The following is a 19,020-nucleotide window of genomic DNA, read 5'->3' as shown; positions in this document are numbered from 1 at the left end:
ACACTTAGAGCCATGCACTGGGGCCAAGAAACAAACAATCTTTCTCCTCTCTCTCCCTCCTCCTCCCTGTTTCCCTCTCCTCTTTCCCTTCCCTTCCTTCCTTTCCCTCTCCCTTATCTTCTCCCTCTTCCTCCCTCCTTCTCTCTGTCCCTCTCTTTCTTTCTCTTAACAACTTAGCTGGTCTTCTGGGCGTGAATGAAATAAACAGAAATGCACCTGCACCTTTGCTACCTGGAAGAAAGCAGTTTAATGACGTTACGCATGTAACTGCACAGTCTCCTTCATCAGAGCAGATACAGTCACTGTCCCATCTCTTTCACCTCATCTGTTAACCACTGGTGGCCACATACACACAAATTAGTAGGAGCTCCAGATCAATAGCACCCCCTGAGGCTTTCTTATTGCCCTAGCTATCCCCTAAATCAGGACACATTCAGCTCAGAAGGGGTCAAACCTCCTATGAACTCCAGGAGACCAGTTGGACTCCAGGCAGTGGTCAGCCACTCCTGGGCCCTGTTTTCCTCCTGCCATTGCTGCTGTTGTGGCTGATGGTGTGACTGTAGAAAACTGGCCCCAGGGAGTCCTCTGAGCCTTTGTTCTTGATGCTAGGCCAGATCCCTGCATAAGCCTCAGAGGTATTCCGCATTTGAACTTCTTAAAGATTATAGTCATGCTCAGTCATTATTCCCAAAGTATGGGGTAACTGGGTCCACACGGGTTTCCCCACAAGTGAATAGCCCAAGTCTTGGGCCCAAGCCATCCATCCATTCTTCACCTTTCTTGATGATAAGTTACTCTTTGGGGAACCTTGAGGACCCTTCCCTGTCAAAGGTCCTTAATTAATATCCATGCAAGGGTTCAATCAAGTTAACCCATACTCAGTGAGTCTGCTTGGTTCCTATCCAGGTAGAAGTCCCTTTGCCTCTCAGAAAATTTGCTGTATCCTCTTCATCTTTTCAAAAGTCATGACAACATATATTTGTGAGCCTGACATTTGCATAACTTGGAGAGTCTTTCAAGTGTTCTGGAGAATAAAAAGAAATCTTTCTGCATATGATTAGAAAGAGAAATGTCTGGCTGCTCCTCTCTCCAATGTCCAAGTTCTACCTCCCCAGGTACCCTGTGGTTCACAGGAGTGCCAGGGCACTCAGGGGTCTTCCAATGGAGGAAACTGTTTTCTACTTAGACAAACAGAAAGTAACTTTCCTCACCCAAGGGCAGCCAGAGATCACAAAAGGGTAAAAAAACAGATGGCCCAGCAGAGTCCTAAGGCAAGAGAGTGGAGAAGGAGCACCAAGCACATCAGGAGAAGAGTTGTCCCTGGTAATGAGGAATAAGGGGTCTGTGCAGGGCCACTAGAGAGAACACACATGCTTTACAAGGAGACTCAGCATCGACAGGGATACTGGAGCAACCGCAAACCTGAACATAGTGAAAAAGGAACCTGATGCGATGAAGGTGACACCTCGGTATATGGGGATGCAGAAGAAAGTTGACTCCACAGATGAGCTCAAACCCTGCACCTTTCAAAGGAAGGCCTGGTCCTTGACCAGCTCCTGGGGAATCCCCTCTAGACCCTTGGAATATCCTGCCTGATGAGTGTCTCTTGTACCTGAGGCTTTGTGCCATGTCAGATAGTTTATGTTAACAATGTGATTTATGGCGGGGCCTTAGGTCATGCAGTACCAGCTTGACCTCTAGAGGGACTGGAGACTGAATAACTAAGTTTAGCCATGCAAGCCATGAAGGCACTCCATACCTGCTCCATACCCCCACATATCACCTGGACACCAAAACTTGGATGAGATTTCCTGGCTGACAATACTCCACATGTGTTGTTAAACATTGTTGCTGGGAGGATTAGATGCTGACTGTGCAACCCCACTGAAAGCTTGTGCCTGGGCTCTCTTGGAATCTCTCTAGAGGTGCCTCTCACCTTTGCTGCTTTTCATCTGCATTCTTTTGCTGTAATAAATGCTAAATGTGCATATAACAGTTTTCCCAACCTCTGAGTTCTACTCGTGAATCATTGAACTTGAGGGTGCCCGTGGGGACCTCTGAATCCAGTGGGTCACACAGAAGAGGAATCAAGACAAGATATCAATGAAAATAACTCTCTAAACCTCCTCCTAATGATAAAGTTTTCATTATTGCCCACTTAAGGGGGCTTGGAAGATTATATAGTTCCCATACTATGGCAGATCTGATTGGTTGTACATGTTTTAGTTAACTGTATAGAAACAGTATATGTGAATCTCTCTACAGTACAAATTCAATTTTAATTTATGCTTTTGTTGTCTTTCAAGTCTCAAGTTTAAGTCACCTCAGGTATTATGTCAGAGTCTCCGTGACTGAACTGGTTTGTGCAGGCTAGCGTGCCCACACATCCCCAGTTTTTAAATTGTCAGGGTTGCCTCAAGATTTGTAGGAGTTTCTTGAGCATGAACACTAGATTTCCATGACTTGAAGCAGGCAGGGAGTCCAGCGTTACTGTATTAATTGTGAGGCCTCTAACAAGAAACCTTCTACCTTCAATGTTTTGCACATATTCACAGGAGGGGGAAAATGCTACTTCCAAGAATAACCACTTTCAATTAATTGATGATCTAGCTGGAGCCTCAGTGAATTCTTCAAATGTAGCCCACTTGGGAGAAGAGCCAGGGTGATAGTGCATTTCCTGAAGTCATTGTTATGCCCTAGTGTTATTTTCAAGTTCTCACACAGACTTGCAGATATTCTCAAGGCATTTTTGCTTTAAGGCTGAAAAAGAAGCAGAAGAAGAAGGAACTCAAGGTACTGAGACATAAACACTGCAGAGACATAAATTAAACCCTGTCGGCACCAACGGTCTAGGCTCTTCCGGAGAGCAAGTGTGGGGCAGGGCGCCGGACAGGGGTCACTAGGGGTGAGTCTCAGAGGGTGGAAAGGACTCGTGCAAGACCCCATTGCTAGTTAGCAGTAAAGTCGAGTGCGGAGCAGCCCCTATTTCTCCATTCACTGCCCAGTGCTCTTTTCCAAAACCCAGCTGTGTTTCCAAAACACATCTCTACAGCTTGTACAAGGCTAATTTAAACTCATTAATAAGTTGTTCAGTAAATGTAATATGTTGTGTGCACAGAGATTTTAATGTGGCGAGGACAAAAGAACTATTGAATTATGTGTTTGCAAGATTTCCTATTTCCTCTCCTCATACCAGATAAAGGGATTTCTGTCTTTGATTTCTGACTACCCCCCATCCCCATTCTTAATGCCTGTATTTTTTCTTTCTTTCTTTTTTTTTTTTTTGGTCATGTCATGCAGGATGAAGGTGATGATAGAAAGAGAAGACAGGAAAGATGAGATGGTGGACTTGCACAAGAAATAAGGACCCTGTGTTTGGGAAAGAAAAAAATAATGGAGGCAGAAGGAAAGCAAAATAAGCAGAAGAGGTAAATGGAAACACAGAGAAGAGTCAGAAAGCCTGATTTTCAGAGAGCTACTGAGTGATAAGTTGAAAAATGAAATAAAAAGAGAAGTTTTAAGATGATGGCTTGTGAGAAGTGAGAAATAGTGGAGGGCAGAAAGAATAAGAAGAGTTTCTAAGAAGTGTTGACATGGATCCCAGGGATCCCAGCTGGTATTCTTCAGGACACAAATGGAAATATTAGGTTGTTACATACACTGTTTTGTTTGCTTGTTCAAATGTAAAACATTGCCAAGACTGAGCCCTATGAGTGCCCGGCTTATATTTGGGTTATAGTAAGAAGGGATTTTCCACACAGTTTAATGTAATGCCATGATATTTAGAAGACCGGAGTCCCTTGAAGTGGTTCAGGTAGATGGCATGATAAAAATGGCCAAACTATTGGTTTTGGGACTTTGTTTGCAGAGGTGAGAGAAAAAAACAAAGCTGATACCTGGAATATCTGGGAATAAATGAAGCCTTGAAGCTACCAGGGACAAGAAGAGAGGTACCATAATGAAACATAAATTCTAGTACTCCACAGTACCTTCTTTTTTTTTTTTTCTTTTGAGACGGAGTTTCGCTCTGCCACCCAGGCTGGAGTGCAGTGGCCAGTTCTCAGCTCACTGCAAGCTCCGCCTCCCGGGTTCACGCCATTCTCCTGCCTCAGCCTCCCGAGTAGCTGGGACTACAGGTGCCCGCCAAGTCGCCCGGCTAGTTTTTTGTATTTTTAGTACAGAGAGGGTTTCACCATGTTAGCCAGGATGGTCTCGATCCCCTGACCTCGTGATCCGCCCGTCTCGGCCTCCCAAAGTGCTGGGATTACAGGCTTGAGCCACCGCGCCCGGCCACGGTGCCTTCTTTGGCATGAATTATTTGTATGCATTTTTCCTCCGGTCAATAATTTCAGTATTTGTGTGGGGGTTGTCCTTTGTTTTATTTTTATTTGTCTTTTTAGCTTACATGGGAGCTCTGTGGCTAAGAGATTTGCCCGAATATACGCAGAGAGCAACAGTGCTTGGTCAGGCTGACTCCTGCTGTGTTTTTCCCTTGACCTTATTGCAAACATCACGCTGTTAGCTGAGCATAAGAAAAATCCTAAACGCTCTTTGCCCAGATTAATGAGGTCTAGATGAGCTACAGCATTCTGAGGACATCTGGGAATCACTCAGAGTTACAGGACCCTTTTGTGTAATGCATTCACTGCAAAATTACAACATAGTCAAGCTGTGTACTTACTGTGCGAGTGGGAAACCCTTTTCACCCTCTGACAGATATATGTTGCATTCTTCAGAAACCAGGAATAGTTTTCAAGACAGTATCTAAAGATTTAAATCAGAGCAAGGAGCAATGACAATGATGGCTATTAGAAGACAACCAGAGTTTTAAAGGTAAGCACATAAACATGAACTATATGGCCAGTTATTCACAGCAAGGAACCCTCTGCCCATCTTTAAAGGGTGTCAGAGGAGAGATAGGAAAGAAGGCTGGGTAGGAAGAAGTTCAGACTTTGGGGCCAGCAGGACTTATTTTTAGAACTAGCCCCACTACGTACTAGGATGCATGACTTCAGGGTGATAACTTAATTCTCTGGACTTTAGTTTCCTCATATATAAATGAAAGGCAATGATAGAACCTATACTCGCAGGTTATATGAGGATAAGATAACATACGTAAAGTTCCTGAACAGTACCCAGCATACAAGAGGTGCTCAATACCTGGTGACACTTGTCTGTTTGTTTACTTATTTATTTTAGTGGGAGATGAAGAGAGAGAGAGTGGAGTGCTGCTATCATTACTAGTGCAGTAAACACTTTGCAAAATAACATTCTGTTCTTGGTCAGGGGCGGCAGGAGCTGCATCAATGGGCTGTGGTGAAAAGATCACTCACCCCATTAATAGGAAGAAGAGTTTTCAGTGCAGGCTGTGTCAGCTAGCTCATTGTATGACTCTGGGAATTCACTTCTTTCAGTCTCTCACCTGATACGTGAGGAGGTTGGGCTAAACATTCTCTGATTTCTCTTCCGTCTCTATCATTCTGTGATTCTAGCACACCCTAGAGAGTTGTGCAACTAATTGCTCAAGTCAAGCTTGTGGCAGAGATTTTCCACAGCCTATCACCCCCAATTCATAGGAAAGTGCAAAGCTGAGGCAACTGAGGCACAAGATTAAATGACTTCCCCAAGGGCTTTCTGGTGGTAGTGTTGGATTTTAACCCGGGTAACTCACTTTCTGCCAGAACACACTGCCATTCTGGTAGGCAATAAGATCAATATTTGAGTCAGGACCCTGCCAGGAAAACAGGACTTCGTGGTTCTATAGAGGGACTTTAATATGGTGAATCAGTGATAAAGGGCTGAAAGAACCAATAGGGGAAGTTGTGGTAACCCCGCATTAGCAGCCACAGGGAGTTGCTAGGCCTGAAAGGACGGACGGAGAAAGTATTGTGGCCAAAGCACAGAGGGCAATGGCCTCTGGTGGCAGCGGGGACCACAGAGCTGAGGCTGTCGTGAGGACTCCTTGTGGAAACCGGAACCACAGAGAAGATAGAGCCACTCCTGGAAATATTGCCCAAAGCAGAAAGGCAAGGGGAGAAATTCCCTGGTTTCTCCCTTCTACTGCCCTCCAATCTCCTCTCAGTATCTTCTACGGGATGAATTCACAGGAATTCACAGGCAACGTGTTCTGGGAAAGGTAGTTTGCACAAGTCAGCCCCCTTTCATTAAAGAACCAACTAGAGAAAGGGCAGGAAATGGAACCAAGTGTGAAGAGGCGAGTGATGAACACATGCAGGATGCTTTTTGTGAGCCTATGACCTGTACTCTTATGGAGACCTTTCAAAAGTTCCAGAGACAGGATGTCAAGGTTGGCCAACTCAACAGGTGACATGGCCACTAGATATCTGGTTAGCACAGTTACAACACGTCAAGTGTGATAGCAGTGGGATTCTCACTTGGCTGTGGGAGTGGACAAGACAGCAAGCACAACAGTGTCTTAATCAGCAACAGCAACCATCGAGCGCAGCGTTCCAGGTACCGTGCAGGAACAATTCGATACATTATTTCATTTCATTTCATCTTGTTCTCACAACACTGTCAATATAAGTAATAATGCTGCTACTCTTTTATATGAATGGTGTTCCTGGAGTTGTGCAACATGTGGCCTAGAATGTAGGCAGGACTATACCCATTTTGCAGATGAACAAACTGAGGTTCAGAGATTGAATGACTAGCTCGAGACCACATAGCTTGTAAGTGGCAGAGACTAAATTTAAACCCAGGCCTGCCTGGCTTCAAGCCCTGCCCTCTCTATAGCACACTAAGCTACCTACTAGCTTTGGGGGCCTTGGTTCTATGGTCGAATACTATTCCTTCTTAGCTAGTGTAACAATCTGCAAGTCATACTTTCTAACAACAGCAACAAAACTTCTTAGAAAGCTTCTGTGATAGAAGATATCAAGCAATTTTGGGACATGATCTGCTTCAGAAGTTCATATTGCTACATGGACTACATCATCTAAACTGAGGTGCTCTGTGAAACTGCCAAGTGTGAGACCAGGATTTAAGCTGCAGCAACCACAGAAACATGACCCACACCTTCATGAGCCAAAAAGCTGTCATTCTGTGCCTGAATTCACTTTGAGAGGGTACACGGCTCTCAGGATGAATGGGAATCTTGCCTCTATGATCAGGAGAGACACTATTTAAACACGACATGTCCCATCCCCAAGTTTCCTGGCAGAGGCATCACCTGCAAGTGGTAAATGAGCAATAGATAAATGCCCATGGTTATTACTTAGAGGGGATGGAGTCAGAGTCCTGTTCATAACAAGAATATGTATTCCTCACAGGGACTGGAGAAGGCATTTCCTTGTGGAAAAGGCTAGATGGTTAGAAGAAAATTAGTTGTTAAGGTGGCCTATTTTGTTCATCTTCTGTTCTTCAGGGCAGACTTAAGCAGCAATGCCATGGTTAGGATGAGCTGAAACTAGTGTTGAAGCACCCATTATTATACCAGCCCCTTGTAGGTATGCCCATCTAAATTCCTAGCAGAACAGAGCTGCTGCACGCACTGTGGAGTCAGCAGCAGCCTGAATAGAGGAGGAGCCATGGACACTTGACTGGGGCCTGAGGTAGCAGTTTGTAAGTCACCAGGGACTGCAGCTTTGTTATTCTCCAAGGAGTGTGCCCCAAGAATGGTTCTGGGGACCCTAAATAAGAAAGATTTCAAGAGATGACCCTGGGAGGGAGATGATGTGAAGAGAATGAGAGTTTAGAGTATCTCAGTTTAAAAATGGACAGGATTGGCCGGGCGTGGTGGCTCAAGCCTGTAATCCCAGCACTTTGGGAGGCCGAGACGGGCGGATCACGAGGTCAGGAGATCGAGACCATCCTGGCTAACATGGTGAAACCCCGTCTCTACTAAAAATACAAAAAAGCTAGCCGGGCGAGGTGGCGGGTGCCTGTAGTCCCAGCTACTTGGGAGGCTGAGGCAGGAGAATAGCGGGAACCCGGGAGGTGGAGCTTGCAGTGAGCTGAGATCCCGCCACTGCACTCCAGGCTGGGCGACAGAGCGAGACTCTGTCTCGAAAAAAATAAAAAAATAATAAAAAAATAAAATAAATAAAAAATAAAAATGGACAGGATTTAGAGGGCTGGACTTCAAGAATGCTGTTTTATTTACTCTGAACAAGAAGAGAGGAGAAAGCTTGGAGAAGGGACAGATGGAGCTCTAGAGTGTAAGTCAAAGAGAGCATATAATAGGTGACCCAGGTGCTTAAAAGGCAAGGTAGTCCTGAATAGGGACATGCCAGAGACTTGGTCTCCTATCTTTGCTGCAGCTACATTGAACATCTCAGTGGTCCTTAGATGCTCCAGGCTGCCCATCACTCCATCTTTGCAGATGCTATTTCTTTTGCCTGGGAAACTCCTATTCCTCCATAAAACCCTATTAGTTATTTCTCCTGGGATCCCATAGCATGTTATTCAAGCCGGCTCAGCACTTGGCAGCTGCTTTGAAATTTGTCTTTTTACATTGCCAACTTTCCCACCAGTGTTTTTTTTTTTTTTTTTAAATCACAGAGCCTATGTTCAACAAACATACTAAGTAATGCCACCTCCCCTACTCTAGTATTCTTGGCCTATATTCAGTGTATGAGTTTATGGAAAAATTTACTCTTCAGTGAAAATACACAGAAAAGAAGGGACAAGCCCAAGCAAACAGGTGCTTCATTGCTCTACATTTAAACTCAAACTTCTCTCTGAAAATGTATGTCTTTTTCATTTATTCATTCAGCCATTATTTGCAATATGAATGTTTTCAAATGTGATATTTTCCAACGAGATATGATTAACACGTTTTTGCCTGGTTATGTGACTTGGTTCTATTACCTGTAATGCTGTATTTTGATTTGTGTTTATGACCATTTCTTCCTTCCAACAATGAAAGCCTCAGTTTCTGAGGCTATTTCTGATTCATCTCTAGATCCCATGGCTTAGCACAGAGCATCACAGATATACAGCAGAGACCCAATACATGTTGTTGGTTAAGTTAGTGAATAAAAGATGTCCTAAAGTGGGCTTATCCTAGACAATACAGAAAGTATTGTTGTGTAAGTTTTTTTTAGAATAAACCTGTGCTTTGGGCCTGTGGGTCTTGCTTATTGCCCTCTGTGAGTGGAGGAAATGTTCGTACTGACTGGGGGATCAAAGATTACAACTGGAAAGGGGTCATGGAAAATGGCTGCCCATCTGGGCTTGAGACTCCGAGGCAGAAATTTTAAAAGCTAATGGATCTTGAGAGTAGTCTTTGAAAATAACATTAAAGACATGAGAGATTGGTACCCAGACCACTGGAACAGGAGTATTCATCTAGGTAATTTAGTTTTGGGCTTACAGCCAAGAATAAATCCCAGAAGAAAGAACAGTATGTCAGCATTGTAGGACAGAAAATGTCCATGCCTAGACCTTCTTAATATAAAACAGTAAGTTTTCCAACTTATTTTGCTGGTGGGTGATTGGTAGGGATTTATGAAAGAACTGGAATTTAGATAGACATATCTTCTAATTATTCTCTCCTAGCAAATCTCACCAGGCTGAGGGCATTTGGATTAAAGAACCACTCAAGATCCTCTGCCATAATTCCACTTGACATGACACAAGTCAACTTAACTCAACACAACACAACTCAATATAGCTTAATTAATCTAAACTCAACACAACTCAACTTAACTCAGCTAAACTCATCTCAACCCAACACAGCTCAACTCATCTCAACTCATTACAATTCAACTCAACTCATCTCATCACAGCTCAACTCATCACAACTCAAGTATCTCAACTTAATATAATTCAAGTCATCCCAACTCAACACAACTCAGCTCATCTCAACTCATTACAACTCAACTCAACTCAACTCATCTCAACACAATTCGTCTCATCACAACTCAATTCAACTCAACTCATCACAACTGCAGTAATCTCAACTCATCACAGCTCAAGTCATCTCAATTCAACACAGCTCAACTCATCACAACTCCAATTCAACTCAACTCAACTCAACTTCAATTCAACTAAACTCAATTATACTTATTGTGTCAGGCACTGCACTTGGTTCTGGGGACCAGCTATGAATGAGATTCCGTCACGAATCTCAAGGATGTGACTGTCTAGTAAAGGACTCACTGGAGAGTCCCTTTCCTTGAGGTACCCCCTGCCACCTGTCTGTGGATTGCTTATTGCCTGACTGCCTTGTGGCCTGCAGAAAAGCCACACAAAATAAAAACTATAAACATTGGACCTGAAAAGAAGCCACTAGGCCAGGTTACCTCATGTCCTCTGTCCTGGGACTCCTCTGGCCCATGCAGAGGCACTGCTGGAAGAAGTGGCACAGCTCCATCAGGCACGGATTGAGCCTCTGAATAGCCAGGGTGAGAGGAGCGGCAGCCATGGCTCCCACCTTGAAGAGCGGCTGAGGACACCCTAGAAGATGCAATCCCAGACCAATCAAATTAGTAAGAGTTTAGCAAGTATCTTCTCTTTGTTAAGCCCTGCACCAGGTGAATATAGTCTTGTCCTGATCTCAGGTAGCTCTGAGACAGTCAGGTAAACATAGCATTCCTCACCATTACCCAATAAAGCTACTGTGGAGTTTTAAGAGACAGGTGGAAAGAAGGTGGTGATCAAGTTCCTGGAGGAAAACAGATAGTTTCACTGAGAAGCAAATATTAAACAGAGATCTAAGACGTTGAACAGAAATGCATCAGGTGGAGGACATTTCTGATGTAAGGGACAGAGCATACAATGACTCTGCATGATGCAAGGGGATGACTTGCTGAGGGGGATTGGAGAAAACTTTGAGTACAGGGGGTATGAAGTATGTATATGCATGTGTGTGCACAGGGTGCATGTGTGTGCATGTGTGTGTATATGTGCATGCATGTGAGAGCATATGGATATGTGTTTGCCTGTGTGTGCGCATGTGTGTGCATGTGCCTGTGTATATGAGTGTAAGAAGGAAAGAAGGAAGGGCAGGTTGAAAGATGAGACTGGCATGCTGGGTCACTGGAGAGTCAGGCTCTGAGTTTGTGAGTTCTCTGTTTCCATCAAGTAAAAGTTAATTATGTTTCCGTGAACCAGATTTTTCAGTGTTGTTTAATTTTTAGTTTTTAGGAGAAGGAAGGCCAAAGATAAAAGAAGGAGAGAACAAATTATTTTTAATAAAAATTCCAAATCATTGGGATCTGCTGAGGCTCAGAAAGCCACCTATGGGTATACCTACATTTCCTTATTGGAAAATAGGAAGACCCATTCCTATCATATAGGATGACTGGAAGGATTAAATGAGACCATTTATTTAAAGTATATTGCATATTGCAAAGTTGTTGGCATGAAACAAACAATAAATAATAGCAATTATTATTATTTATTAAAAATATTTTGAGCTCCACTGCAAGCTAGGCACTGTTGACAGCCTCTAGAGCTACCACAATGAATAAGAAGAAAAAGGGCCTTCCTCTCACAGAGCTTACTTTCTAGGGACTAGAAGGTTATATTACAATATTACTAATAATCTTCCAACAAAGGTTCACTAATCACTATCAGGAAAAATTATCTAAAACCTGGAAATAAACAAAAAGGATTACTGAATAGCCTTTTAATGCAGTTTTGGTTGTTGTCTAGCAGACTCTCTGGGGACTCTCTGGGTAAAAAGAATTGTGCACCATTAATTGACTTTCTATTGAATGGGTGATTTTACAACTATCAAGAGGTAGATGTTAACTGATAGCAATATAAATAATTCTTGTCTAAGAGCAATGCTAATGATTTCTGTCCATAGCAATGTAAATGAATTTTGTCTGGTAGAGGTGCAATTGATTTTTGTCCAGTAAAAAAAAAAAGAGTCTATAGCTGTGGGATATCAATTCATTTGAGAATTCCTTTGACTGACTACATAAATCTTTTTCCCTCAAATTCCACATTGAACCAATCTTCACATCTTTCTGGTTTCCTCATTATTTAATGAATTCAATAATATCTCTGACATGTTGACATGTGTTCATTTAATATTATTCTGTCATGTTTGAACATTTTTCAAAATTATAATTTATCAGTAATTACTTATTTTTATTTTTTGTTTCTTGTAGAGATTTCTTGCTACGTTGCCCAGGCTGGTCTGAAACTCCTGGGCTCAAGTAATTTTCCCACCTCAGCTTCCCAAAGTGCTGGAATTACAAGTGTGAGCCACCACACCTGGCCAGTAATATATTTATTTAAGTGGAGAAGGGGCTCATAATGTTAGCAGAGGACTTTTTAAAAAGGTAGAAAGAAAATACTTTATTGTGAGTTAACTAGAACATAAACCCTCCAGAACACTGATCAATTTGCATCAATGTGCCCCAACTTTTTCTCTATCAGTTATTGAGCAGTTGCTACATATCAGACTCTCTCCTAAATCTTTGCATACATTATTTTATCTAATTCTCATAAATCTTGTAAAGTAGACATCAGAAGTATACAGAAGAGGACACAGAGGGTCTGAGTAATTCTGCAGTTGTATCAGTTATTGCAACAGAGAGTAACCCAGTAAGGTCTGACTCTGAAGCCTGTGCTCATAACCATCACACTTCACTACTTGAACATAATTAACATTTCCAAGGCTTGATTTCCATGCCCCTTGCCCCATCCCATCCCATCCATCCTTCTCTAACTCAGGAAATGACACTTGGGATATCCACTTGGTTGCTCAAACTTGGGCATGATTTTTGGTTCCCCCCTGTGCTCACTCCACCATCCTCTTGGGTTCTATCTCCTAAATATCATCCAAGTCTCCCTATCCACACAGTCATCCCCACTTTCCAGTCACCATCACCACTGGCCATCATTAGCACAATAATCACCTCGCAAGTTTCCCTGCTCCCAGCCTCTCCTGTTCTTCCCCATTCTGCAGTCAGAGAAACCTTTCTGCAATGCAAATCTGATCACATTACTCTCACTTGCCTCAGAATTCTACACTCCTTGACATGGTGACAAAGCCCTGTTAATCTCACTCTTTGCTACCTCTCTAGCCTCATTCCACACTACCCTCACGTTCAGCATCAGTCCTTTTAAGGTATAGTGCCTTTGCTTGAGCTATGCCTTTGCTTAGAATGCACCTTGTTCAGATGCCACATTCCTAATCAATAAACTCTTGAACCATCCCTTCACCTGAAGGTAATCTCTTTCTCTCTGGATATACATAGCAGTTTCTGCTTCTCTTAAGAATCTTGCCACTTTTTTTTTTCTCAATTGCAGCTCCCCCGCCCCCCCCACCGCCCCCCATATGGCATATCTTGGGAAAGGTGACACAGAGGTGTGGAATAAGCACAAGCTTTGAAATTAGATCTGGGGTCAAATGTAGTCTCCTTTTATATGTAGAACTTACCATAATTCCTTAATGAGATATTGCCTCTCCTGCAGAATTATTGTGAAGAGAAAGTAAAAATAGGCCTCGCATAGTGCCTAGCAGTACAGTAGGAGCTCAATAAATATTTATTAAATGGATGAGTGAGTGGATGCCAAATACTCTGTGGCATGATTTTTTTTTGGATGAACAGAATAAGTTACTGAGAAATGCCAGAACCCCTTTAATTTACAATTGTATTTTTCATTACATAGGTAGATAGATAGATGACAGATGGATAGGTAAATATCTATGATATGGAAGTTAAGAAATAATGATAACTAGATAGATAAATAGGTATGGATGGATAGGTGGGTTGATTAAAGGATGGATGGATAGATAGCTTGGATAAATATCTATTAGATGACAGAGGAGTGGGTAGATTAATAGATAGATATGGTAAATACCTGTTAGGTAAGAGAGCTAACAAGAGAGACAGATAGATATACCTATACAGATAGCTATAGACACATGGATATAGATACAGATATAGATATAGCTATGGATACAGACACCAATATAGACATAGATATAGATATAGTCATCCTGTTTTCTAAAACTCGGTCTCACAACTGCCTCCATCTGCACCACTGTGTTTCTTTAGAACTCCTGGGAGAAAAGGGATATAATTTCCTTAGTAGCACAATCACATCTTTGTGTCTGAAAGGTTCATTCACTATTCACTGCAGGCTGAGAGTAAGGCTGGGGCAGATCTAAGGTGACATGAAAAAGGAGAGGAGGCAGGGTCCAGCAGTTTAATAATGCCCTGTTGACATATGACTGGATGGTCCAGGAGCTGGTGTACAAAGGTATTCAGGAGTGGGAGGAGCCTGAGGACTCAGGCAGCTTTGAAGCACTCACTTTGTATCCATTTCTTTCTTATGGAAACTGGCTCAACAGAAAAGAGGAGAGTGAGATGTCCAAAAGTTGGAAAAATGCATCAAAAACCACAGTAACTCAAGTCCTCAGCCTCTGTCAGGAGTTCTGGAAACAGAGCTACAGACCCAGGAAATGGTCTTTTTCTAGATCCATGAGAATTAACTGTGCAGGGATGGAAAGGGTAGGGTATCCCTTAACACAGAACAACAGGACATCACACCCAGCAAATGAAGTTGCATTTTGGAGTCATCTTTTTTATTCCTTCCTCCTTCACTGCTATCAACCCTGCTCATTGCAAGAGCAGCTTCTGTTTGCAAAGTGCCCAGCATGCTGCCCAATAGACAGTCACTCAATAAAAGTTGATTGAATTAAGTTCTACAGAGCTCTATACTTCCAAACCACGTCCACAAACATTATCTTACTTAATACAAAATCTTGTGGGAAAGAAAAAAAAAAACAGGCATTTTTAGTGCCCAGCAAAAATTGCAATTATTCTTGCTTTACAGTTGAGGGAACTGAATGCTGGAAGTTGAGTACTGGAGGCCACCTCACCAGTAAATGGCTGAGCTAAGATTTGAATCCCAGGAGTCTGATTCTAAATTTACCAAACAAACCTCTCTTTATTCTACTACATGACCTTGTTCAAAATAAACACAAGCAATAGTAATGACTGGGCACTGGTACTCACTTGAAACTTGATGGGGTCTTGGGACCAGGACTGGCTCTTCCCCAGGGGTGAATGGCCACTCTGCAGAGAGATCACCTGCAAAGGGCAAGAATCGTCCTTCCAGAAGTCAGAATGGAATTACCATGGGTGATACACACATCAAGAAATTTATAACTTATAAATTTATAACTTAAAGATAAGTCATTCTTGAAATCTATAGGGAAATGATAGCCAAAAAAGGGGAAGTGATTTATGCAAGACCACACGACAATTTAGCAGCATGGCAAGGCTTATAAACTAGTTCTCCTGACTCTTTTCCTGCAGGAAACAACAAAGTGCAATAACTTGCTTAGATTGCTTACTGGTACCCCATCCCACCACGCCCTTGTCCCCAAGCTTCCCGCCCCTCCCATCCCCCGCCCCCCATACCCCGCCCCCCATACCCCCACTTCTGTATGGAGTTTCTCTTTCCGCTGTGCATTCTCACCTGTTTGTGGATCTCTGGGGGCTGTTGCCTTGGTTGGACTCGGAGTCTGTGTGCCATGGGTGAATGCTCCTGGGAGATGAGAGAGAGGTGAGCCTGCATTTCTTCTAGGGGGCCCTGAGGGAGAAGAGGACCAGGGCCACCAATCCTGCCCTATCCAACGAATGTTGGTTAAGCCAGGTACCAGGCAGGGCTTTAAGAAGCAGAGATGAGTAAGGAATAGAACCCACAATCGAGTGTGAGAAAGGAAACGGAAAATTTCATCATGGCTGTGATACAGCATGATGGGTACCATTGGAAACCAGCTAACATTGGTAAGGTATGGTGACACGGAACAGGAGAGCGACGGTGTTGTACAGGAAGTGTCCAATGTGGGTGCTCCTGGGCAAAGAAAAAATGAGTTGCTTCTCATTCATTTGAGTCTTAGTATACACCTTGCTCCATCCCATTCCAGATAAATTGCCTGTCATTTTCATGAGAGAGTATGGGCTCAGTTCGACAATTTTCATATCATGTTCATGAAGCCTTAGTTTAAGGGTCACTTCAGGACTTGATCCTTGCTGTTAAGATTCTGGCATCTGGCAAAACCAGCAATACAGTCTTCTTGTAGGAGATGAGTGAGAGAGAAGCTCAAGCAGGCCCTCATACGGCTAAGTGGAAGGAAAGAGGTGAGGCTGAGAAACAGCTGAGGCACAGGTGATGGACACCCAGTTCAGCTGGGGCAGGTGTGCTGAGTCAAGCAGCACAGCAGGTCTGGAGGAGAGTGGGCTTTGCAGGCCCAACAAAGTGCATATATAAAGACCAGGAGACGTGGGCAGCTAGCAGTGTGCTGTGGCTGGAGTCTAGAGGAGGAAGGTGGAGTGGCAAGGTGAGGCTGAGCAGCAGGTAGGGCGCATGCCTGGAATTTCAGGCCCGGGTCCATCCATTGTAGTTGTCATACGGCTTGTTAATGGACAATGAAACAGGGAAAAAGAGAAGAAATTGGGGAGTGGGATTACATAAAAGAGAGAGGAACAGGGGAATGAAAGAAGGAGCTTTCATTCATCTACAGATGGGAACAAAGAGGTAGGGCAAAGGAAAGGAGAAGGAAGAGTTTGCTTCATGATCGTTAATTATATCACTTACGTTTTCCTAGTTTTCTGTATGTTTGTGTTATATTCCAAAAATTTAGAAAGGTTATCAAAACAGACAATGCTAACTTTAATTTAAAACAGGAGAGGTAGAAGTGAGTACCCTGTCTTACCTGAGGTAGGGCTGTCCTGGGATAGGCTGCCAGTTGTGGCCATCATCCCAGCAGGAGGCGCCACAAGGCTAGTAGTGTACATGGCTTCCTCGGCCCCTGCAGTAGTCGGTGGGGGAGAACGAGTTTCCCAGGGAGACCCTCCAGGTTTTTTCTCACCGATGATCTGAGGCCAGGGCACGGACGATGTGGAAGCCCATGTCTGTCTGTCAACTGTCACCCACTGAGTTCTGGCCACCCTCCTGGTAGCTGCACATTCAAAGTGATAGTAACAGGGTACTGACATGCTTGACCACTTTGATTCAGATATGAAATTGTCGAGACATTGAAACCTTACCAAAGGGCAAATGCAATGTGCACCTGTAATATAGATAATCCAGGGGCTTAAACTTTACTCTGAACTGAAACAAATGGACCTAAATAAGCATTGTTTTCCTAAGCACCAATGAATACACACACACACACACACACACACACACACACATACACACACACACCTCTGAATCTCTAGGAACCCCAGCCATGTGTGTTTGGGGGTCAGTTAGCTGTCTCTCAAATTGATTTAATACATTTCTAGTCATGTGACATAGTGAAAAGATTGCGGGGTCTGAGGTGAGGAGATCCAAACAGATTAGTCGTGCCTCTGTCTCTTCCATAGTGTGAACTTTGGGGCAAATTGCTTAACTCCTTTTAGCTTCCTCATGAAAACGAGGATACCAGTATTAATAATAATACCTGCCCTCCAACATCACAGGATTGTTATTAGTTAAGACAAATCCTTGGCTCATGCCTGGAATTTCAGCACTTTGGGAGGCAGAAGCAGTCAGATCACTTGAGGTCAGGAGTTTGAGACCAACCTGGCAAATATGGTGAAACCCCAGCTCTAGTAAAAATACAAAAAAATTAACTGTGCATCATGGCAGGTGCCTGTAATCCCAGCTACTTGGGAGGCTAAGGCTGGAGAATCGCTTGAACCTGGATAGCAGAGGTTGCAGTGAGCAGAGATTGAGCCACTGCACTCCAACCTGGGCAACAGAGCAAGAGTCTATCTCAAAAGAAGGAAAGACGGAAAGACGGAAAGACGGAAAGACGGAAAGACGGAAAGACGGAAAGATGGAAAGATGGAAAGATGGAAAGAAGGAGAAGGAAGGAAGGAAAGAAAGAAAGAGAGAGAGAGAGAGAGAGAGAGAGAGAGAGAGAGAGAGAAAGAAAGAAAGAAAGAAAGAAAGAAAGAAAGAAAGAAAGAAAGAAAGAGAAAGAGGGAGGGAGAGAAGAAGGGAGGGAGGGAGAAAGGAAGGAAGGAAAGGAGAGAAGGAGGGAGGGAGGAAAGGAAGGAAGGGAGGAAGGAAGGAAGGAAGGAAGGAAGGGAGGGAGGGAGGGAGGGAGGAAGGAAGGAAGGAAGGAAGGAAGGAAGGAAGGAAGGAAGGAAGGATCTTCCCTCTTTGACCTTTTAAAAAATTGTTGGATGTTCTTACCTGTTTATTAACATAGTAGAAATTAAAGTCAGTTTTTTCAAGTTTTACAAAACTGAATTCTATTGAAGGATTTTACGTTTATAACTTACATTGAGGACAGTTGCTTTCTTTAAAATACTCAGATTTCTCAACCAGAACATGGTGTATTTCTTCATTTAAATACTCCTTTATTACTCTCATTAAAATTTCGTAGTTTTCTTTGTATAAAACCAGCATCTCTCCTTGTAGGATTATAGGTAGGCATTTTATGATTTTTTTTGTTGTGATTAGAAATCACAAGTTTTTGTCATATTATCCTGGAAAGTTTTCTGATTTTGTATAATTGTCATGATGCCAGCTATTGTGCTAATTTTCTGCAGTAAATGTGTTTTTCTATTTAACGGAGTTGACTTCTTTTCCTCTATACCACCCAGTCATCCTTGTTTCCTAGGCTGCTGACACCTATCAATTCTTATCTCTTAGGGAAGCCTGTGTCTCCTCTATGCTGGAGTAGGAGCCCTCTCTGTGCTCTCTGTGTACAATAGTTCTTTGTAGGCTGGATCATGACTACTGGTTCACTTGCCTGGGCTCTCTCCTAGGTCTAAGAGCTCAGGAAAGAGGACATTCATAGAGCTGTGTTTTTAACAGCTAGCCTAGTGTCTGGAAGGAAATGTGTTTTGATGAGTAAATAAATGAATGAATTCTGATAACTGAATGAATGAATTCTGATAACTGAATGAACGAATTCTGATGACAATATTGTCTCAGTGGGTCCACTGTTGGAACCCACTGAGAAAATATTGACTCTTAATGAGCTACCTCCATTTTATATTATTTCCAAATAGGAAAAATAAGATAACCACGCCTTTTGTGTCTTTAGTGATGACACTGCTGATCATGTACTCAAGATGCTGG

At 43.0% G+C, this 19,020-nt stretch overlaps 1 protein-coding gene across 1 annotated transcript in view; it reads right to left on the bottom strand.

The window, feature by feature from the left end:
* Window positions 1-229: 229 nt before the first annotated feature.
* HHLA1 (HERV-H LTR-associating 1) overlaps window positions 230-19,020 on the bottom strand; it is a 39,688-nt gene continuing 20,897 nt past the window's right edge. Inside the window, exons 11-16 of the mRNA XM_010380299.2 lie at window positions 16,655-16,900; window positions 15,415-15,483; window positions 14,949-15,023; window positions 10,269-10,422; window positions 4,682-4,764; window positions 230-2,760 (exon numbers count right to left, since the gene is read on the bottom strand). Of these exons, the coding sequence (XP_010378601.1) occupies window positions 2,717-2,760; window positions 4,682-4,764; window positions 10,269-10,422; window positions 14,949-15,023; window positions 15,415-15,483; window positions 16,655-16,900 (671 nt within the window). The 3' untranslated portion in view covers window positions 230-2,716. The remainder of the gene's footprint in view (window positions 2,761-4,681; window positions 4,765-10,268; window positions 10,423-14,948; window positions 15,024-15,414; window positions 15,484-16,654; window positions 16,901-19,020) is intronic.

The sequence above is a fragment of the Rhinopithecus roxellana genome, chromosome 9, assembly GCF_007565055.1.
Source record: "Rhinopithecus roxellana isolate Shanxi Qingling chromosome 9, ASM756505v1, whole genome shotgun sequence".
In the NCBI taxonomy this organism is placed as follows: Eukaryota; Metazoa; Chordata; class Mammalia; order Primates; family Cercopithecidae; genus Rhinopithecus; species Rhinopithecus roxellana.
The sequence above is the reverse complement of the archived record's forward strand: the minus strand, read 5'-3'. Positions and strand labels throughout refer to the sequence as shown.